Raw genomic sequence first — 20,191 nt, forward strand, 5'->3', positions numbered from 1 at the left:
CTGTCACAACCACGACACTGCTCTGGGGTATCTCAGGCTTAAAGCCATAAAATGAAACACAAACGTCAAGAAATTATTTTAAAAATGATATAAATAATTATATAAAAATGTGATCTAAATGGGCCATTTCAGTCATTCGTGAATAAATATATTAAGGTTCCCTGCTGACAAATGGATTTTCTCTAGAGGGAGCTTGTTCATGGTTACACGAGGAATTTGCTGTGTAGTACAGGATACTCACGCTTCAGGATATTTCTTTGCTCTAATTCTTCAGTTGTGGGCCTCTGGCTAAGTCTCCTGTGATGAAAAACAGATATGCTGCCGGTTACAAACAAGGCCGCCTTAATGGGAGACGCAAAATAAAACAACAAGCAAAGCTGTATTTTTTTGTGTTTTGAGAAACAAAAATCCATTTTTAAGCCTCCTTTCCATTAGTTTGGAGACTAGAGATTGTGGCTGAGACTGCTAACTACCCCCCCCATACTCCCTTCTTCCTTTTAGAAACAGAACCCCCAGAGTTTTAGCTGAACACCCAGCTATAGATTTCTGCCTCCCTACAGGCAAGGTGCAGCCGTGTGACTGAGTTCTTGCAATGGGATGTGAGCAGAAGCGGTGTTTGTAATGTCTGCTTTTTACACTTAAAGTGACTGGGTGTGTATTCCCTTGTCTCTTTCCTTCTTCCACAGGGTAGAACTTAAACATGGTCATGTGAGCCAGCTCAGATCATGCAGATGAGGATATCCACGGAGATGGAAGAGCAACAAGACGGAAGGAACCTGGGCGCCTATCTGACTGCCTAGAGCTGTGCTCCCCACCCATGCTGGACAGCCCACCTACCCCTGCACTGCGATGTGAAAAAGAAGCAAACACGTGGAAGTGGCTTGTTTGGACCACTGCACTTTTTGGTCTCTGTTAGAGCAGCTGAGCCTGTACCCTAATTAACATACATATAATTAGAATCTAAAAAAAGGCTCAAGGGTTCATACCAATTCATGAGATGATCAATTTATACTGCACAGTGCTTTCAGGAAAATATTACTTTCGGGATCTCAAATAAATTTACAATGTATATAAAGTTATCTTGAGGTATACAGACCATTTCCATCAACCTTCAAGAAAAGCCAGGCTCATTTGGGATTAGTACCTGATCATCTGTACACAAGGGCTCAATGTCTTATTAACCCATTATAATTTTGTTCTTGGTCTTGTTTACATTATTAATTTGTTGTTAATTACAGACAAAAACTTCCTCTGGATGTATTGATAGATTGAATTTGTGCAAATTAAACTAATATACATGAAAGGCAATCTTAATGCAAGATACTATCAATTCTAAATGTTTATGGCTGTGACAGAAATGGTATGAAGAATTAAAATCAATGATATTTTGAATAGCTCATTAAGAAGTTTAACATTTAATCTTCATCAGCGCTACCTTGAAATTCACTTAATAAGTGAGCCCACGAAAAAAGCCAGTGAACATCTATGCCAGCCAGATTTTGTGCCATTCATATATCCTATACTATATATCTGTACGATATCATCCCCCAAAGACATCATCCTTCTTTTGTTTATGGAGTTTCCTTTCTCTGGAATGCCCTCCTCTCCTTCTTCACCTATTGAAATCTTTTTTTTTTTTTTTTGCGGTACGCGGGCCTCTCACTGTTCTGGCCTCTCCCGTTGTAGAGCACAGGCTCCGGATGCGCAGGCTCAGCGGCCATGGCTCACGGGCCCAGCCACTCCGCGGCATGTAGGATCTTCCCGGACCGGGGCACGAACGCGTGTCCCCTGCATCGGCAGGCAGACAGACTCTCAACCACTGTGCCACCAGGGAAGCCCTGAAATCTTTTAAGTTATTAAAGGCTCCTGGTTCTTTGTCCCTCTACAGCAGTTCTACATAAATTATACATCGATTAAAGCACTTATTATTATAAAGATAATCACAGCTCTCATTAGTTCATCCTTTTAAGTCCCAGTCACTATGCTGGGTGCTTAGCTTACATTATCTTGAATCCTTGAAACAATTCAGCAAGGTGGCAGCCAGTTCCCATTTTACAGATAAGAAAACGAGAGATTAATTCCCTTGCCTTCCAGAAAACACTACTGAACGACAGAGCCAGGACTCCTACGTGGTTCTCTTGACCTAGATGTTTGTGCTTTTTACATGATCCCCATCACTCAGTATAAATTTTGCCTCTTTCACTAGACATGGAGTCCTCTAAGGCAGGAACTGTAAGTGGTTTATCTTTGAATGACAGGGACTAGGTGTGCTGGGTTTGTAGAAAAACAATTCTATAAAATTTATATACTTATAAAACTAAAAACCCTACCCTGATCAGATTTTTATAGATATGGACTACATGTGTGTTTCTAGAGGCTCTCAAACTTTTGGGGGTTGGAGTGGAATTTTACAAAAACAGAAGAAGTGCTGCTCTGGTTGGCTACTTAGACCTACAATGAAGGAGTCCTCTCCCGCCTCAGCCCCAAAACACACCCGCTTCCCTAGCTCTCCCCAGGAAGCCTGAGTATCCTCTCCAAGAAATCCTAATGCAGAGTTAGAAAACCACCACCCTACAGTTATTTCATGGTGTCAACTTCTCACAATGTTCTTCATCAGTCCCCTGTTTTTGAGTGTTTCGGGTTTGCTTTAATTTCTCACTGCTCTAAATACCCTTCAAATAAACATCTTTGGAAAACACAGGTTTTTTTCCCTTTTAGATTATTTCCTTCTTGTATAACCTCCCAAATGGAATTACCATGTAAAGAAATACTGTTTTAGAATTCTTTTCTTGTATTATTAAGTTGTTCTTCAGAAATATTGAACAAGGGCCAAGTATATGTGTCCTATTTTCTCATAAAGTTGCCGACATTGGGTTTAATTTATAAAAGTGTTTTGCTAATTTAAGAGGTAATACTTTAATAAAAAATATTTAATGTTCTTAAGTGCTCGCTAGGATCTAGGCACTAACATACCTTCGTGTACCATCTCATTTAATCTGCACAAGCCCCGGCTTGGCCCCATCTACAAAACAGACAGTGGTTTCTGAACCCCTCACATGCCTACCCTGCAGATACACCACAGTCACAGAAATCTTCCACTTCCAAGCAAGGGGAGGACTTTTCTCCCACCTCCAAATCTTGTTCTGGTGTTCCAGGCTGTTCCCTTCTCCCAATTAATGCAACCTATTTTTTATGCAGAGTGAGGGAAGTTAGCAAAACAACTAATACTTGAATATGCTTAAACTGATCATTAAAAGGAGAGTTTCAGCACTTGCTTCTATTAAAACTGCCAGTTCCATGGACTTCCAAGGCCACGAGTGGCAAAAGTAGAAATCCTACAATGGCGGAGGCAGGAAGTACAGTCAGATGACCATTTATTTCAAGTGAAAAGGGGGAAGTTTCGATATGGGGGCTATGGCTACCTGACTAGGATGGAACTGGCCCTTGAAGCTACTTAACATTTCTGTAGTCTCGCAGCCCCCAGGGCAGAAGCGGATGGCAGTCATAGGAATGCTATAGGGAGTCCATGAATCAAACCAGGAGTTGGGCAAACTATGGCCCGCAGGCCAACTCTGGCCTGCTGCCTGTTTTAGTGAAGAATGTTTTCTTGGAATGTAGCCGTGCTTATCTGTTTATGTATTGTTTATGGCTGCTTTCATGCTACAATAGCACAGTCAAGTAGCTGCAATAGGGACTGTCTGGCCAACAAAGCCTAAGAGATTTACTAACTGGTCCTTTATAGAAAAAGTTTGCCCCCACTTGGATCGGGCTTTGGCGACCTCAAAGCTACTGGCTAGCTGGACCAAAAAGGAGCTTCTTTGAGCGATTCACCATCCAAGACCAACTTTAGAAGACCAGATAGGCCAGGCGTGCCCTTCCATGAGGGAGTCACAGTGATCTCAGTTAGGGAGGGAACTGTAAGAAGGAGAAAAGTAAGAATTAGTCAGTGCTGTCCCCAGATTTCAGCAATTACCTGACAAGCTCAGTTCCAATTTGCTGTCGGATTTCCTGCCTCTCTTCTTCAGAGGTACGCTGCAAGATGTTTTTGTCCTCTAATTCCTTCTTAGACGGTCTGTTGCCAAGTTTGATAGCAAGAGTATCCCTTCGTCGTATTTTACTGGCCAAAGCACCTGAGGATTAGAAAAGGCAGAAATGCAGAGCAAGGATTTTAGCCAGTGGCACTCAGGTTACATGTGCGCAGGGACTTTAAATAGAGTCCAGACCAAACTCTTTATTCACATGCAACGGTAGAATTTTAATTAACCTGAAGAAAAAAGACTTTCAAGTTGGATGTAGTTCGTTTTGAAAAACTGAAGAACTGTTTTTTTGTTTTGGTTTGGTTTTTTTAACACCTTTATTGGAGTATAATTGCTTTACAATGGTGTGAAGAACTGTTTTTTAAAATATTCCGAAAAATGTTGGGAAACCCTGAAAAAACCAGCAAGTATCACCTCATCTTTTGGACAGTGACATTTGAAGTTTATTCTGCTGAGACGGCATACCACGGAAACTACTGATTGCATAACGCCTTTTCTTTTTCGAGTCTTAAACACTTAGCCCCTTTGCTTATTCTGTAGAGTAAATCCTCGTCTTCCCTTTTCCTCCCCCAACTCAGAAAACCACTGACAAAAGTCTACCTGTGATACCTATGTTTTAATCCTAAATTACCCAGCAGTCCCTGATATCTCACAGAGGATAGTAAATACCAATGAATGATAATGATTTTTGTTATTTTTGATTTGATTGTTGATGATTTTTTCATTATTCAGTACAAACTAGAAGGAATTTGACAATGCTGTTTAATCATGAATATATTAATAACTTTTTATAATCTGTAAATTCAATTCCATACTGAATCGCTCCCAAGTCATCTTTCTCAGAAGATTATTTAAAAAAATAGCATTTTTCCAGTTCCCTAAGTTATATATAAATGGTTGGCTTTATCCACTTTACTATCATTCCTTCTTAGAAGGCATACCACCTTTCTTATCATGGATGAGTGACTGTTTTTAATTCTTAAAAGGTATTAGTCATTCTTGACTCATTCCTCCTTTTAAACCACAGTATAAAAGTGAGTGAAATTCTTGGGCTTCCCTGGTGGCACAGTGGTTGAGAGTCCGCCTGCCGATGCAGGGGACACGGGTTCGTGCCCCGGTCCGGGAAGATTCCACATGCCGCAGAGCAGCTGGGCCCGTGAGCCATGGCCGCTGTGCCTGCGCGTCCGGAGCCTGTGCTCCACAACGGGAGAGGCCACAACAGTGAGAGGTCCGCGTACCGCAAAAAAAAAAAAAAAGGAGTGAAATTCTCAAACATCCCCCATGAGTAATCCAGCAAATCCCGCACTGATGCTCTTTATTCAACAAAGGTCCCAGTGTGGAAGCGCCATCTTTGATCAATCTGAGAAAGGCCTCTGTTGTTTGACTTTCTGGACAAATTCAAATATGCATACTGGCCTCATAGACTGACTCCCCCACCGCCCTGCCCTGTGGAATCATCTTCCAGAAAGGACTCTCATCTAAAGCTAGACCTCAGAAGATATACATTTCTAATCTGAGAAAGGCACATGAGGGGAAAGAAAACATCAGGTGTCGGGCTCCTGATGAGGCTTTTGCCCTTTACAGGCTGCAGCTGCTTCTGCCCACCACAGACTTCCCTCCCTACCTCTTGAAAAGAGCCTTACTTTCTCCACTGCCGTCCTCGTCTTCATCCTCTTCATCGTCATCGTCATCGGTATACAAGACAGGCCCATCAGAGTCAGAGTCATTGGCCTGGTATTCCCTTTGGCCTTCGTCCTCTGAGGCACTGAAGGATTCTGAAGATTCTCCCATCAGCCCAGGAGTCAGGAGCTGAGGCGCTGCCTTCCCCAGCTCGTCTTTGGTTGTGACACTGTGAAAGGCACAGAAACATGGGGCTGGTGTGAAGCTCAGAGCAACCCTCGGGGATGATGCCGGCACATGAGACAGAACTCTAGTTTCATAAACATCCTTCAGGCTGGTGAGAGGAGAAAGCAGACACAAGCCAGCTAACGTCACTGAAATGGGGCAACAATACCGCACTCCTTAATTCCCAAGGCTTTAGAGTCTTCATCTGTAAAATGAAAAGGACTGACCAGGTGGTGACTGACATATTTAGTACAAGAATATTGTACAACTATGTTTTGAACATTTATTTTTCCCTAGCAATAGGAGGTTCCGTGGAAAGAACAATGGGCTAGCGGTTCTTAGATATTTGATTTTGCCTCCACTTTTTCTTGGACCTGTAACTCCCACTTATCTTTCATGTCTAGCTTAAAGCCTCAGCTCCCTGAGGACTCTCTCATTGGCCATCAGACTAGCTCCTTGGCCTCTCTCCCTGCTCCCACGGTGCCCACCACACTGGAGCACTTAGTACACTGCATCTCAGTCTGCCTCCCCAGCCCGCCAAAGTTCCTTGACAAGCAGAACTCATATCATGTCGTAGCCCAGCCCAGTACCTAGAACGGTACTGACACAGAAAAGTTTATCTTCTTTAATTGGTATAGGAATTAATCCTACTTTCATCATAGTCAGTGTATTAACAGTAAAAAATTATATATCTTCTCCATTTGTCAAACTGCCTGTCATAAGATTATACTAATAACATGAGATGGAAAATGTGAAAGCTAAGTGGACTCTTTAGAAGAAAGGTGATATGTCAGGATGCAATGAGTTTCTATTATTTAGCTTGGTAAGAGTCTCTGACTTAAAGTTACTATAAATATACAAAGCTTGCCAATTTTCACAGACCAGAATTTAAAAAAATACATCAAAAACATATCATATCAAAAACAATGTAATCTTCATTTTAAGATACAGAAGTTCCCCACATTGCTTTCTGATATAAATAGAAGAATCCAAATTTGGACATCACACTTCTGAAAGACCGTTCAGTGCAAAACATGTGCTTGCTGTTCTCACTGAAAAAAATCAAAAAACAGTTCTCTGAATGACAAAAACAGGTAACCTTTGTCAGAATCGGAGGTACTGACATTCAACGTTGTGGCTGATAAGCCTAAGCGTTCTCAAAATTCTCTATTTTTCACTTATTAGAAAAATCCAACAGCCAAACATTCTTGTTTTCAAAGAAGGAAATACGAAATTTCTGTCTTAATTGTGTGAAATACATAAAGCCTAAAATTGACCATTTTGACACTTTTTAAGTGTGCAGTTCAGTGGCATTAATCACATTCACATTGTTGTGTGACCATCACCACCATCCATCTGCAGAAGTTTTCGTCTTTCCAAACTGAAACTCGGTATCCATTCAACAGTAAGTCCCCATTCCTCTTCTTTCATCCCCTGGCAACCACCAGTTTACCTTCTGTCTCTACGAATTTCACGATTTTATGTGCTTCATATAAGTGAAATTTTACATTTGTCCTTTTGTGTCTGACTTACTACACTTTGGATGTCTTCAAGGTTCATCCATGTTGTAGCATGTGTCAGAATTTCCTTCCTTTTTAAGGCTGAATAGTATTCCATTGCAGGTAGAGGTCACATTTTGTTTATTAATTCATCATTCCATGGATGTTTGGGTTGTTTCTACCTTTTGGTTGTTGTGAATATTGCAGCTACAGACACTGGTGTAAAAATATCTGTTTGAGTACCTGCTTTCATTTTTTTTGGCTATATACACAGAAGTAGAATTGCTGGATCATACGGTAATTTTATGTTTAATTTTTTGAGGAACCACCATATTGCTTCCAAAGTATGAAATCTCATTTTAAATAAGATTTTTTTTTTTCACAGTCTGGATTTCTAGCATACTGCCACTGGAGGCCACTGTGGGTGACCGAGGCACGTTTACAAGATATGCCGATTAATAACACATTCTGAAGAGCGGAACAAAGATACTTCAGGGTTGAGTCCTAGTATTTGTATCACTGTTCATTAATTTATCATGATACCAATTATTAATGTAATCTCATCATTTGCATTTTATAATGTTTTGCAGTTTTCAAAGACTTCTGCATATATTTACAACTTAACAATTGTTCTATAGTATAAGGAGGGCAGGTAATTTATAGTTCATGGAACCCAAGAAGGCCATGAGTGAGTTGCCCCAACGAGGTAGCAAGGCCAGTCTACAACCCAGACTTAAAACCCTCAGTCTATCAAATGTGATGTTATATTTTAGTTTTATACTTAATATTATGTTATGTTGATATTATAGATTATATTTAACTTAATATTAAATATTTTACTCCAAATTTTTATCAACCAACTCAAGACTTGGCTCTCATTTTCCCCCTACGTTTCTTGGCACATAGAACAATACAATGAACTCTATTAATGTTTGTGGAAATGAACTAGAAGAGTCAAGTCCCATTTGGATATGGGCTCCAGATGGGGTTATTAGTTTCTGCCTAAAATTATATCAGAATTATATATTACTGATGCTACCAACAAATAGAAATCTACCAAATAGTAACTACTCTGCACTATGTGAATAGAAGCAGGTATTTTTACACATGGCCACTTGTCTTCTTTAAAGTTTTCACATTTGTATTCCAAACAGAAGCCTCTTCATAAAATGACAGGATTTTCACACATTCGTTGACTAAACATAACTGAGGGAAAGTTCTAAGTAAAGCAAGCGACTAAGGGCCAGAAATTCTAACTCACATATCCACTTAAAAAGGGAAGAAAGTATTTGGAAGGAAATTTGAGAGACTACTTATTCCAAGCTCCTTAACTCAAGAGCAAACACAAACCGCCCCTGTGAGATGAACTGTAATTTAAATTTTTAATTCTGAAGAATGTACAGAGAAGAAAATCTCTATGCCCTCTTCTAGGAAAGCATTATAGTTACCCTGACTGACAGGAAAATCTATTATAAATACCTCGGTGTCCAATGATGTCCTCAGCTCGTTCCCTGTGATCACTGCCCCAGTGGAAGTGGAGAACAGATGCTCACCTCTCTCGTCTGACAATCCTGCAAGTACTTGGGCTGAAGACAGATATCAAGCCCCCAGCATGCAGCGTGGAGTTTAGCACAATAGAGTGCCCTTCCTAAAATGGTTGTGCAAGTGGGTTGGACGGAATCAGGTCACCTTTGGAAATGGGCTTTCTCAGTGCTTAAGACTATCTGAGGAATTATTTTATATGTTACACCTTGTTCTTTAGTATATTGAAGAGTGAATCCATATACTTGATCTCCTTCCCTAAATTCGGACTTCATCTTAAACATTTATACTTCCTGGGCATGTCAGACATTATTTTGGTAAAAAGCAATCTGAACTGTAATGTTTTGTCCACTTTTGTATCTTTGGTGCTTAGTACGCCACCTGGCACATAGAAGGTAAGCAAAAAATACATGGTGGAATGCTGAGTGACTGTTCAGTTCTAAAGGCTGGAATTGATGCCAATGCTGGCAAACACTCATAATGAAGTGAAGACACCTGCTCTGTGCTGGAAGTATTCAGGACACCATAAGCATTCATTTCAATACCTTCTTTTCCCCAGTCATTTATTAAAATGTCAAATAAAATAATTTGTACTTTAACATTTATTTACCTTTCCTTGGCTTTCCTTTGAATGATGGTACTCAAAATGAGAGAAACAAACACAAAAGGAATTGCAAAAGAAGTAGAAGCAGGTGCTTTGGAAACTTATGAAATTCCTTAGCACGCTGAGTGTGATGTGCAGCTCTGGGCTTGCGTCCTGACTCTGCCACTTACTAGCTGGGTGATCTTGGGCAAACTATGTTATCTCTCTCAGCATCAGTTTTCTCATCTATTCAACAGAGATATTTCAGGGGAGACTTATGTGAATTAAATAACTGACACTTCCTGACATTAAATAAGTATTTAATAAATGGAGGTTAATATCACTAGCAATTGAATAATTAAAAGTGATATTTTAGTCTCTTGATCCAAATCAATTTAATTAATGTACTAATTTTTTAAAGTATAACAGGACAAGGATTTTTTTGAAAGAGGAAATATTAAATTAAATATTGTAAAGAGCGAATTTGGGTTTTATTCTTAGAAACAGAAGAGGCTGGATTTAAGAGCTCCAAGCCTTCCCTAGACAGAACTGGTAGTGACATCTACTACACTCTGACAGTCCTCTTTCTTACACCTAGGGGACAGCAGAGCTAACATGTCTTATTTATCTTTAAGTAGAAAATTTATAGGACTTTGTGAGTGATTAGATCTGGAGGACAAGGGAGAATGAGGACCCTAGGATGAATTCCAGGTTTCTGGCTTGGGCAACTGGATGATGGCATGCCTATAGCATACCAGATTCTGTACTGGTTGGTGGGGATACAGAGGTAAGTAAGACATGGTGGTTAGTTCTGTCCCATAGGTAGGAAAAAAGTGCTGTTAGAGTACATGCAATAACCAATTCTGTCTGGATGAATATTGAAAGGCTTCACAGAGGAGATAACACTTGAGCTGGGTAGGGAATTGAGGAAGTAAGAAAGGTAGCTGCTCTAAGGTTGGAGGAAAAGGAATTGGAAAAGAGTTCTTTCCTGATGCTCTTTATTTTCGGAGGAGGCTAAATAACTTGTTGAAATGGAGGTGGGCAGGAATGGGTGAGCAATCTGGACATAAGTGGTAAAGATGTAAGTAACCACTATAAGGGAAGAGGAGGAAACTGTCTAGGAAAAAGAAAAAGGACTGCTAAGCAGTGATGAGGCAGACTCTAAATGTCCTTGAAAGTACAGATCTGAAGTGTATCAGTCAGTAAGGCCAATGTAATCGTCTCCAGCAGCCCGTGGCATTCCTGGGGCAGGGCTATGAAAAATCAAGACACACGCACCCCAGTGTTCATTGCAGCACTATTTACAATAGCCAAGGCATGGAATTAGCCTAAATGTCCACTGACAGATGAAAGGATAAAGAAGATGTGGTACATATATACAATGGAATATTACTCAGCCATAAAGAAGCATGAAATAATGCTATTTGCAGCAACATGGATGGATCTAGAGACTATCATACTAAGTGAAGTAAGTCAGAGAAAGACAAATATCATATGATATCATTTATATGTGAAGTCTAAAAAAATGATACAAATGAACTTATTTACAAAACAGAAATTGACTCACAGACATAGAAAACAAACTTATGGTTACCAAAGGAGAAAGAGGGGGGAGGGAGGAATAAATTAGGAGTTTGGGATTAAAAGATACACACTACCATATATAAAATAAACAACAAAGACCTACTATATAGCACAGGGAACTATATTCAGTATCTCGTAATAACTTATAATGGAAATGAATCTGAAAAAGAATATGTATACACACACACATATACATGAATCACTTCACTGTACACCTGAAACTAACACATTAGAAATCAACTATACTTCAATTAAAAAAATGAAATCAACTGTTGGATTACAGGTGTGCTTACCTAACTAGATTACATTATAGAAGAAACCAAAGTAGGCTCCTTCATTGCCAGCAGAGTGATTTAGTGATCTTTAGCACCCAGCTTCATAGGAATACAGATAGAATATGGGGTTTTTGTGCCGACTCACCATTTTGCATTTTCTCTGCTAATACTTAAGCCAGTGCCTGAGTGGACAGTGGTGCTGTTTGTCGCCTCTTCGGTCCAGAGAAGCTGACTTGGGTCTAAGGCAGGGACGGGCAGGTCGGCTCCGTTGCTGACCAGGACGACAGGAGCGTCTGAGGCAGCAATGCTCTGCTCCTCCAGGGGGAGAGAAGGGGTGGGGGGAAGAGGAGCTGGAGCCACAGCGGGCAGAGGACCTGCGGACTTGGGTCTGCCTGTGGTCTGCTCCTCGGTGCCGGGGGCAGTCTGCTCGGGTTTGAGACTCGCCATGCTGGTCTCCGAAGGCTCTCCTTTAAGGTCAGATATGCCAGAAGTGGTTGCATCTGAGGACGGTTGAGACGCTGGCTGCTTGCCAGTTTTTTTCTTGCCCTTTGTGATTCCTACCATCCCTGTTTTGCTAGAAACTGTCTCCTTTGAAGCTTTAGGACGAGATGAAGTGGAGGAAGTAGACGGTGAAGCTGTTGCTTTGGAGCCAGTTGTTTTTCTTGAATGAGAGGAACCAGCTAAAGTAGAGAGATTTTGCATTAAGAGTCAAAGAAGAGAACATTTTTTAAATAAACTAACCGAGTTGCAATCGTCAATGACCATGTTCCCTTTAAAGTTTACAAATCTGTCTGAATAAATGCATAAAGGGAAATAGGCTAATGATAATAATGGTCTTGTTTTCTGCCCCCTCCTTGCCTCCAATGGAGGAGCAAGTGATGCTTGAGGCCAAACCCTGAGGGACAAGAGTCCTCTGTCTACTCCCTCCTCCAGTCTTTAGCTGAGCCCAGCCAAAGGGAAATCCTCACCTTCTTGCCCTATGGGTCACCTGAAAAAGTCCCTGTATGCTCCAAAGAAGGGACATTATAGCATGTAGAGGGCACACAACAGCAGCTGTCTGGGTATAGTACAAGGTTACTCTCATCACAAACTGTACATGTTCTATGATGCCTTTCTGGGAATGGAGTGGCCCACATTCAGAAGATCCTGGAGTATATACCACCAGCTCCTGTCTGGCCAAAAGCAAATTTACTCATCTTAACTGCTAAAAGAGCAAACTCCAAACCAGGTCTCCCCAATGGCTGTACAGAGGCTTGCCACCCTGCCCCATCTCCCCAACGGCAGCGATAACGGGGCAGAGGGAAAACCCATGGCCACATATGAAGGACAAGTCTCCTTCAAAACATCAAGAGGCAGAAAAATGTCTTATTTTTTTTTTTTACAAAAAATGTGTAAATGGGAAGTGTCTGAATAATCTGAAGGGAAAGAGTATCATTTTCAGAGCTTCTAAGACTGCTTATGCTCCTAGAGGGCCTTCATCAGAGGATGGCCATGGCTATGGCAAAACAGAAAAGTTAACTCTCCTTTTCTTTTTATCGTCACAGGAAATACATTTAAACTCCTATGACCTTTAGGATCGATACATTGCTCCTAATTGCTTTTTCTGTTACAATGTTGTATAGTCCCTCTTTTTCCTGAGGGGTCAAACTATCTTCCACAGAAGAACTAGAAAAATCTTGTTAGTATTGTGGAGCCAATCCACACTGCATACAGATGTTATTTATTGTAACTTACCTCTGGTTATAACTTTATTGAAGTCAGTTGGGAGGGTCAGGAGAGGAAGAACAGATAAAGGAATAGACCATGAGGTGTATGACTTCACTAGCTCTGATCTACTGGAAAAAGGCAGTCTCACTTTGTGACACAGATGCAGGCTTAAAACAAGTCTCCATGGCCTGGGGGCTTTATTATTTTAGATATCCGTAATTATGAGAATTCCCCTCCCCCATATCAAGGCCTGTCAATGTTTCTTTGAAATAAACAATCCTCATTTGCTTATAGGACAAACGTATTAAGCATACTCCTACAATCTAAGTCCATTCCAAATGTACCTTTCACAACCAAGATGCTAGGGACTTGCTGTCTAAACACGTTCAGTTATTTCTTGGGGAAATTGAACAGAATCATTTCCACACATCAATTCTAATAATTTTTTTCTTGTAGAAAAGTCTTTTTGTTTTTCTAACAGCAAAGTTAACTTCAGCCTTGCTTAAGGAAAAAATTTTTTATGCCTAGAGTGCAAATTCAAGCCATGTTACTATATTTCTCTTTTAAGTGTCGTCTAAAATGAGGATTTTGCTGAAATGTTGCTTAAGTTACCTTGAATTATAGCCATGACTAAAAAAGAAATGCCACCTCTCCTCAGTTAAATACTTGTGTTGTTAACACAGGGTGTAACGAGAAAGAAAAAAAATATGAGATGTTACTTCACCAGCAAATGTTACAACCTGATATCTGGTGATCTGGAGGTCTACACTAACTTAGTAACAGAGGAAGAATCTGAACCAATAAATTTTTTTAAGACATTAAATGTCTGACTGAAAATCAGGAGTGACATTTGAAGTATCTTTTCTAGAAGGTCAACTTTATTCAAATAAAACAAAGTTACCATGTAGAAGGTTCTAAACGGTTACAAATGGAATGTGAGTAGGATTCTGAAGGAGTATTATCAATATTTGATAAAAAAAAAAAAGATCCTTGCACGCTGGGCTTGTTGGTAGACTTCAAGGCAACTCCTGTTTCTCTGTGATAACCTGAGAACAGCAACCTTTTTTACACTGAGCGCCAGTTGGGCCTCTTTTAATACAATGGATAACATGACTGTACTTTCCTCTTAGGAACATCATAAGTCTATAAAAAATCTTCAAGTAAAATATCTGGAAATAACTGCAAATCTCTCATGAAAGCTGTCACCTGCCCTGGTGTTAATCGCCAGGCTTCTTCCGAGAGAAGTAAGAGAGAGGGCAAGCCGAGTCAACCGTGAGCTGCTGCCACGTGGGGCGTGGGGAAGTGGGGCCTCACTCCCAAGGACAGGGTGAGGGTTTGGGGCTTTACTTCAGGAAGTAAATCAGCACCTGCCTCACTTCAAGCACTGCTCCTGAGGTGCGCTAGGAAGTCTGGGAAACACACACAGACACCAACGAGAACAGACACTGATGTGTGATGGAAGATGGTCCCTGAGAAAATGGCCTGTAGGCACTGTTGGCAAAGCATTCTGAGATTTTCATTTTAGAGCTTATTAGAAAATGAGACCCAGACACACAAGGTCAAAGGTGGCAGACAGGAACACCAGGACACAGACGTCTATCTGCATTCTGAGTTCTGTCACCTAAGCCATACTGTCACCTAAGCCACTCTCTGAATCTGAGCATTATGGGTTTAAATTACAAGGGGGAAAGATTAATACCAAGGCATATCCTGGTGGCTGGTTTTGAGAAAGCTGCTGATTTTAAGGAAAGTAAGGTTTGCTGTAACACAGGAGAATTTTTATGCATGCGTTAATGGGACCAAGATGCTCAGCGTGTGTATTTGGAATATATCCTTTCAAAGGCTGGATGGCAGGAGAGGCTTCTTTATTCCACTTCACTAGAATGGGGGCTCCGCTCTGCATGAAGCATATCTGATGTGAAAGGAAAGCTGGACACACATGACATGAAGTGATGTAATCACCCAAACATCCCCCGGTGATTTGCAGTCACAGCTTGTAATCGCGCCACTAGATGCTTTCCCTTGTAACACACTGAAGTCTATGAGGTTGGGAAGGGGGCACTGAGCATGTAACTTCCAACTCTGCTGCGCAGTTGTGACTCCAGTAGAGAGTGGTGGCGTGAAGCACTGAGTGATATGAACCCTTTGTCATCTGTCAGTAGAGAGATGCCTATAAGGTTTAAGACATTAAGATCCAGCAAATATGTCAAAGAGGTAAGCATCATGTTTTCATGTGCAAACTTAAGATATTTTGAAAGAAAACCCAAGCCAAAGAGCCACCCATAAACTCAAATAGGCAGGCCAGTTGGTGTCTAAATAACGTCAGATCACATCATCGCTATTCACCAGGCAGACTACTCCCTGTTTCCTTCTACTGGGTTTTGTGCAGATAGTGGATACTCAGGATGAAAGACGTCTATTCACCCTAAACCTAATGAGGTGAATGGATCAAGTGGTTGACTTTTCTTTGGTAGAGACAGCAACAAAGGAATCTCCCGGGCATTCTCTGTGTCAAAGCTGAGTCCACTGGTGTTACATCCTAAGAGAGCAGACACCAAAAAGGCCATCATTCCTAGAAGAAGAAATTACCCCACCCCAGCGCCAAGCACCCTAGACTCAACCCCACAGAGGGCATACTCACCAGCCTCTCGGGTTGCATTTCGGCTTGCTGGCTTGGGTGGAGGGACGGGGGCCTGCTTACCAGGAGCCTTGGTAATTGTTTTAATAGGATGTACTTCGTCACCCTTGGGGCCGGCCCCAGCAGCGGCCCCTTTTGGAGGCACAGGTGTTTTTTTGGGCTTAGGTTTGGGTGTAGGTTTAGGAAGAGCTGGAAGAGGTAGAGCAGGAGCTGCCGGTGTTTCAGAGTGGTTTTCAGGGTTCTCTACAAATGAGAAAGTGAACAGAAGCAGACTGATACAGACACACGCCATACACACCATGCAAATAGAAGGAACGAGACATAGGGCAGCAGTGAGACAAACATGCAGCTGCTTGGCCCCTGGGAACAGTGGGCTTCTGCACCAGAGAGAGTGAAGGTTGGGGTAAAGAAGATCAAAGGCTAAAAGCCAAACTAGGGTGTGCTCTCCAGGTCCAAAAATCACTCCTGTGATAAAATAAGACTGCACGAGTGACTGTGATGAAGTTCAGTTCAGGGTGAGCGTAAATGTCCACCACCAGAGGCTGACACCAACCTCGAATCAGTGGTTGCTGGACGATGATGTGGGCATGAGTGCTAAGTTTTTAACCAAACTGAAGAACTCCAAGAGTGGCAGATCAGCGCATTACACACACGGCCACAGGGTGAAGCTGACGGCACAGCAATGGTTGGACTCACAGTTACCCTCCACTGAGGGACTTTCTCAGGAGAACTCAAGCCCCATCAACCTGAAAGGGATCTGTGCTCTGTCTCTGTCTCATTGTGGTCAAAAATCAATTATTTTCTAAGCTAAGGGAGACTCTCTAGAATCTGGTACAGGAAGCACAATGCACTGAATAAACTATTTTCTATTATTAAAATTTTCTCAAGTTCTCCCAGTGCACTAGGGCAGCTTCCTGTTTTACAATAACTTCCTCTGACCTTTTCAAACCGTGTCACAACTGTAGGTACTGGAGGGTGCAGAAACCAAAAAAAATATCAAATTTGTTTTCTCGTGTAAACACAAGTAATGAGTTTAAAAAGATACACGTTAAAATTCATTTAAAAAATCATACCTAAGAAAAGAAGCCTCACACAAGATTTTGCATAACTAGAGTAGTATTAGTTTCTCATTTTAAAAAGTGGGGATGCTGAACGTTCATCCACATATTCACATCCTTATCTTTTCTAATTGTGACTAGTTAAAATGAAAATACACTTTGGGGGGGCTTCCCTGGTGGCACAGTGGTTGAGAGTCCGCCTGCCGATGCAGGGGACGCGGGTTCGTGCCCCGGTCCGGGAAGATCCCACATGCCGCGGAGCGGCTGGGCCCGTGAGCCATGGCCGCTGAGCCTGCGCGTCCGGAGCCTGTGCTCCGCAACGGGAGAGGCCACAACAGCGAGAGGCCTGCGTACCGCAAAAAAAAAAAAAAAAAAAAAAAAGAAAAAAAAAATACACTTTGGGTCCAAAGAGCTAAGCAGCATTTCAAAATGGAGCACAACGAAAAGTGTAAGACAGCGTTAAGACAAGATTGAGCCTTTACTGTATATGTTCTTCTATTATCAAATGACCAAGAAAGAATTTTAATATTGGAATGCATCACATTTTATTATTTCTTTTGTTTCATTTCTCATCCCAGTGAGTGTGAAGTGAGGACTCCTCCCCTTTTTTTTACATCTCCATCATTCTACATGTATAACTATCATAAAAATGATTGAAATTTCAGTATGTAATGAATAAAACTTTTCTTTTACCTTCCCTCAGTCATGCAACCCACCCGTCACTGCAGCCCAGACGGACTCCTGCACTTAACTGTACTCGTTATCTGAGCTACTTAGTCACCATTTATCAGAGGCTACTTTGTATGTCTGCCTTTCTGTTTATATATCTTGTCTCTTCAACTAAGCTGCGTAGCACCCATAATGCAGGAGCGGCGCTCCTAACCCACCAGGCCTGAACCACAAGGCCACTGCATGGCAAGAGTCAGAGTTGAGAACAACACAAGTTGACAGTCACTGAAAACATTTTATTTTAACGTAAAACATCCAAATGTACGTTGATTTGCTAGTCTTTTGACTTAGCTTAGAGGCCTGTTCTTTAAGTCCATCTTTGTACCTTTAGCCCTTGGCATAATGGACATCCACCAATAACACCATCCATGGTGAAAGCCCGTCACAGCGATCTGCACCACTTGGGATCCTAATTCTCTCTCCTGCTACAAAGCCTCACATCTCTTATCCTCTGCCTTCATGGCATATTACTGAGGGATCTTTTTTCTGTCTGCCTAAGGTTTTTAAATTCTAAAGTTATATCCCAAAGAATCCAGCTTCTGAGTCTGGGAGGGAGATGGTTCACTCTATATGACAGCTGGAAATTTCAATTCCTACTGGGTTGAGAATGTACATACTACACGCAAACTTCCGGCTACTCCTGGAGAAGCGTGGTCCACTCCTCCCTCCTCTGTAAATTCTATCAAATTATCTGTGTGTGTTTGCCATATGGCCAATGTTTAATGTTTACTCTGCAGTGATTCCTAACGGGTATATGTGCGTGTGTATGTGTGCGTGAGCACACGCACGCAAACAGTATACTTTTCTGACTAAATTATAAACTGCTTTTGTCTGAAATTTTATATTCCATCAAGCAAGATGCTCTAGACATTATGTCTATTCAGTGAATGTGACTGATCAGCTGACAGTTACTAACACACACACACACACACACACACACACACACATCCGTGGGAAGTGAACTCTTGTATCTGGGAGATAATGAATAACGTCAAGAGGTATTTTTTACTATTAGCATATGATCTGAAGAAAAGACATAAACTGATGGTGTAGAGGAGTATTACCTTTTCAAGAGGAGGTTAAGAAAGGGCTGCCTATGCACTCTGGCTTGGTGAGGATACTACATCTCTTAACAATGGTCTGGAGGTGAGCTATTGACTACACTTCAAAATTTGCCTCCTTCCACCACATGGAGAGTCGAGTCCAACAACACTTAGGGCAAATCTGAGAACTGCAGGCGGCCTTCACTTTGCCTAGAATGCACTTGCCCCCATTCCTCTCCTTCGTCTGACTGCATCCTTCTTATCTCCTCCAGGTCTCAGTTTAGAAATATCTTCCTCTTAAGACCCAATTTTGGTCCCACTTGCAAGCTCCCTGGTTTGCTGTCCTCGGGCCTCCCAGAGCACTTTGCATCTTGTATTACAATTGCCTGTGTACGTGCTGGTCTCCACATAGGTCACGATCTGCTTGAAGGCAAAGGCCGTTTCTTATGCACAGTGTGCTCTTTCCCTGGCCCCCATGGCTGCCCTTCATGCTCACGTGGGGAACAAATGCAGGTAAGATACTTGTTACTTCATGGAAAGCCCTCTACAATGACTCAACAGAAATAATATCAGATACTTTGCAGATTTCTCCTATTTAATACCAAGCTATATTTAACAGATTGCAGATCAGTTTTTCTGCTTATATATAGATTTATTGATAAGGAATAATGGGAGACTAAGAGGCCCGAAGGCCTTCAGGAAAATGTTTCCAGTGTTAGGCAGAAGAGGCCCAAGACCACCGGCCTAACTCAGAATCAGGTGCCCTCAGGAGCCCCAGGAACACCACGTGTCCTAGGTAGAACCTGCCCCCAGAGTAGTGGGAGACCACTTGACATTCGTTTTGTTTTCTTTGACGCTGATGTTTCAAATATTAAAGTACTGACGTGCTGTCTCAAAAAGAGATACAAGCATCTAGGATGGTATGTGATATGGCTTTGCAAATATAACCAGTTAATATACGAAATGAAGTTCTTGGGTAAGTTGACTTAATGCAAAAGGAAGGGGCACACTGTACCCCAAAATAAAGGGTAAACTGAGAACATGGGAGAGTAGATTTGCATGGCAGTAAGTTCAAATAAGAAGTGAGATCAAAAGAGGAGCAGAGGTAAGAGTAAATCTTAAGCTGTTTTTTCAGTATTAAATGCTGTCTTTCCAGAGCAATGAATGGTTTGTTTATAAGATATTTTCTATTTAACATGATACTCCATGATGTTGGTCAGGAGTGACATTCTTTTTACTGTCAGGAAGTGGTTTCCATACCAAATGCTTCCCCTCACTCAGTGTGGCTCCAGCGGGGCCACTGTCTACACAGCGAGAGGGAGGCTCCTCTGTCTTACTGGTGCTGGGGCACCATGTCCAGCCTTTCCATCTCCTTATGTACAGACCAGCCAAGCAAGATGTTATCTTGGACCTTATTTGACCAAAAAGAACTGAATGTACTAATCCAAAGTAAAAAATAAGAAAACAAAAACATCTCTCAAATATCCATGAACCTATGAAGCCTGCCATCTTTTTGGAACATCAGGCCTGCTGGTTTAATTAACATAAAACTGTCAGCAACTTTTTATTAGGCTGATAAGGGAAATACGGCCTTTGAAGTCCGTCCAGTCCACTGACTGACATTCCACACGGACCAGGCAAGCACTAGAGA

At 41.5% G+C, this 20,191-nt stretch overlaps 1 protein-coding gene across 4 annotated transcripts in view; it reads right to left on the bottom strand.

Moving 5' to 3' along the window:
- Positions 1 to 20,191, bottom strand: part of PHACTR2 (phosphatase and actin regulator 2) — a 260,011-nt gene that overhangs the window by 30,914 nt on the left and 208,906 nt on the right. For 3 of the 4 annotated variants that reach the window (XM_027084669.1, XM_027084679.1, XM_027084699.1), the window contains 5 exons: positions 15,714 to 15,953; positions 11,511 to 12,045; positions 5,681 to 5,886; positions 3,974 to 4,130; positions 242 to 297 (listed from right to left, as the gene is read on the bottom strand). In XM_027084669.1, coding sequence (XP_026940470.1) covers positions 242 to 297; positions 3,974 to 4,130; positions 5,681 to 5,886; positions 11,511 to 12,045; positions 15,714 to 15,953 — 1,194 coding nt within the window. The remainder of the gene's footprint in view (positions 1 to 241; positions 298 to 3,973; positions 4,131 to 5,680; positions 5,887 to 11,510; positions 12,046 to 15,713; positions 15,954 to 20,191) is intronic. The other variant, XM_027084689.1, reaches the window with a different exon arrangement.

Source organism: Aethalodelphis obliquidens, unplaced genomic scaffold (genome assembly GCF_003676395.1).
Source record: "Aethalodelphis obliquidens isolate GAN/ISIS:26980383/991018 unplaced genomic scaffold, ASM367639v1 scaffold3, whole genome shotgun sequence".
Classification (NCBI taxonomy): domain Eukaryota; kingdom Metazoa; phylum Chordata; class Mammalia; order Artiodactyla; family Delphinidae; genus Aethalodelphis; species Aethalodelphis obliquidens.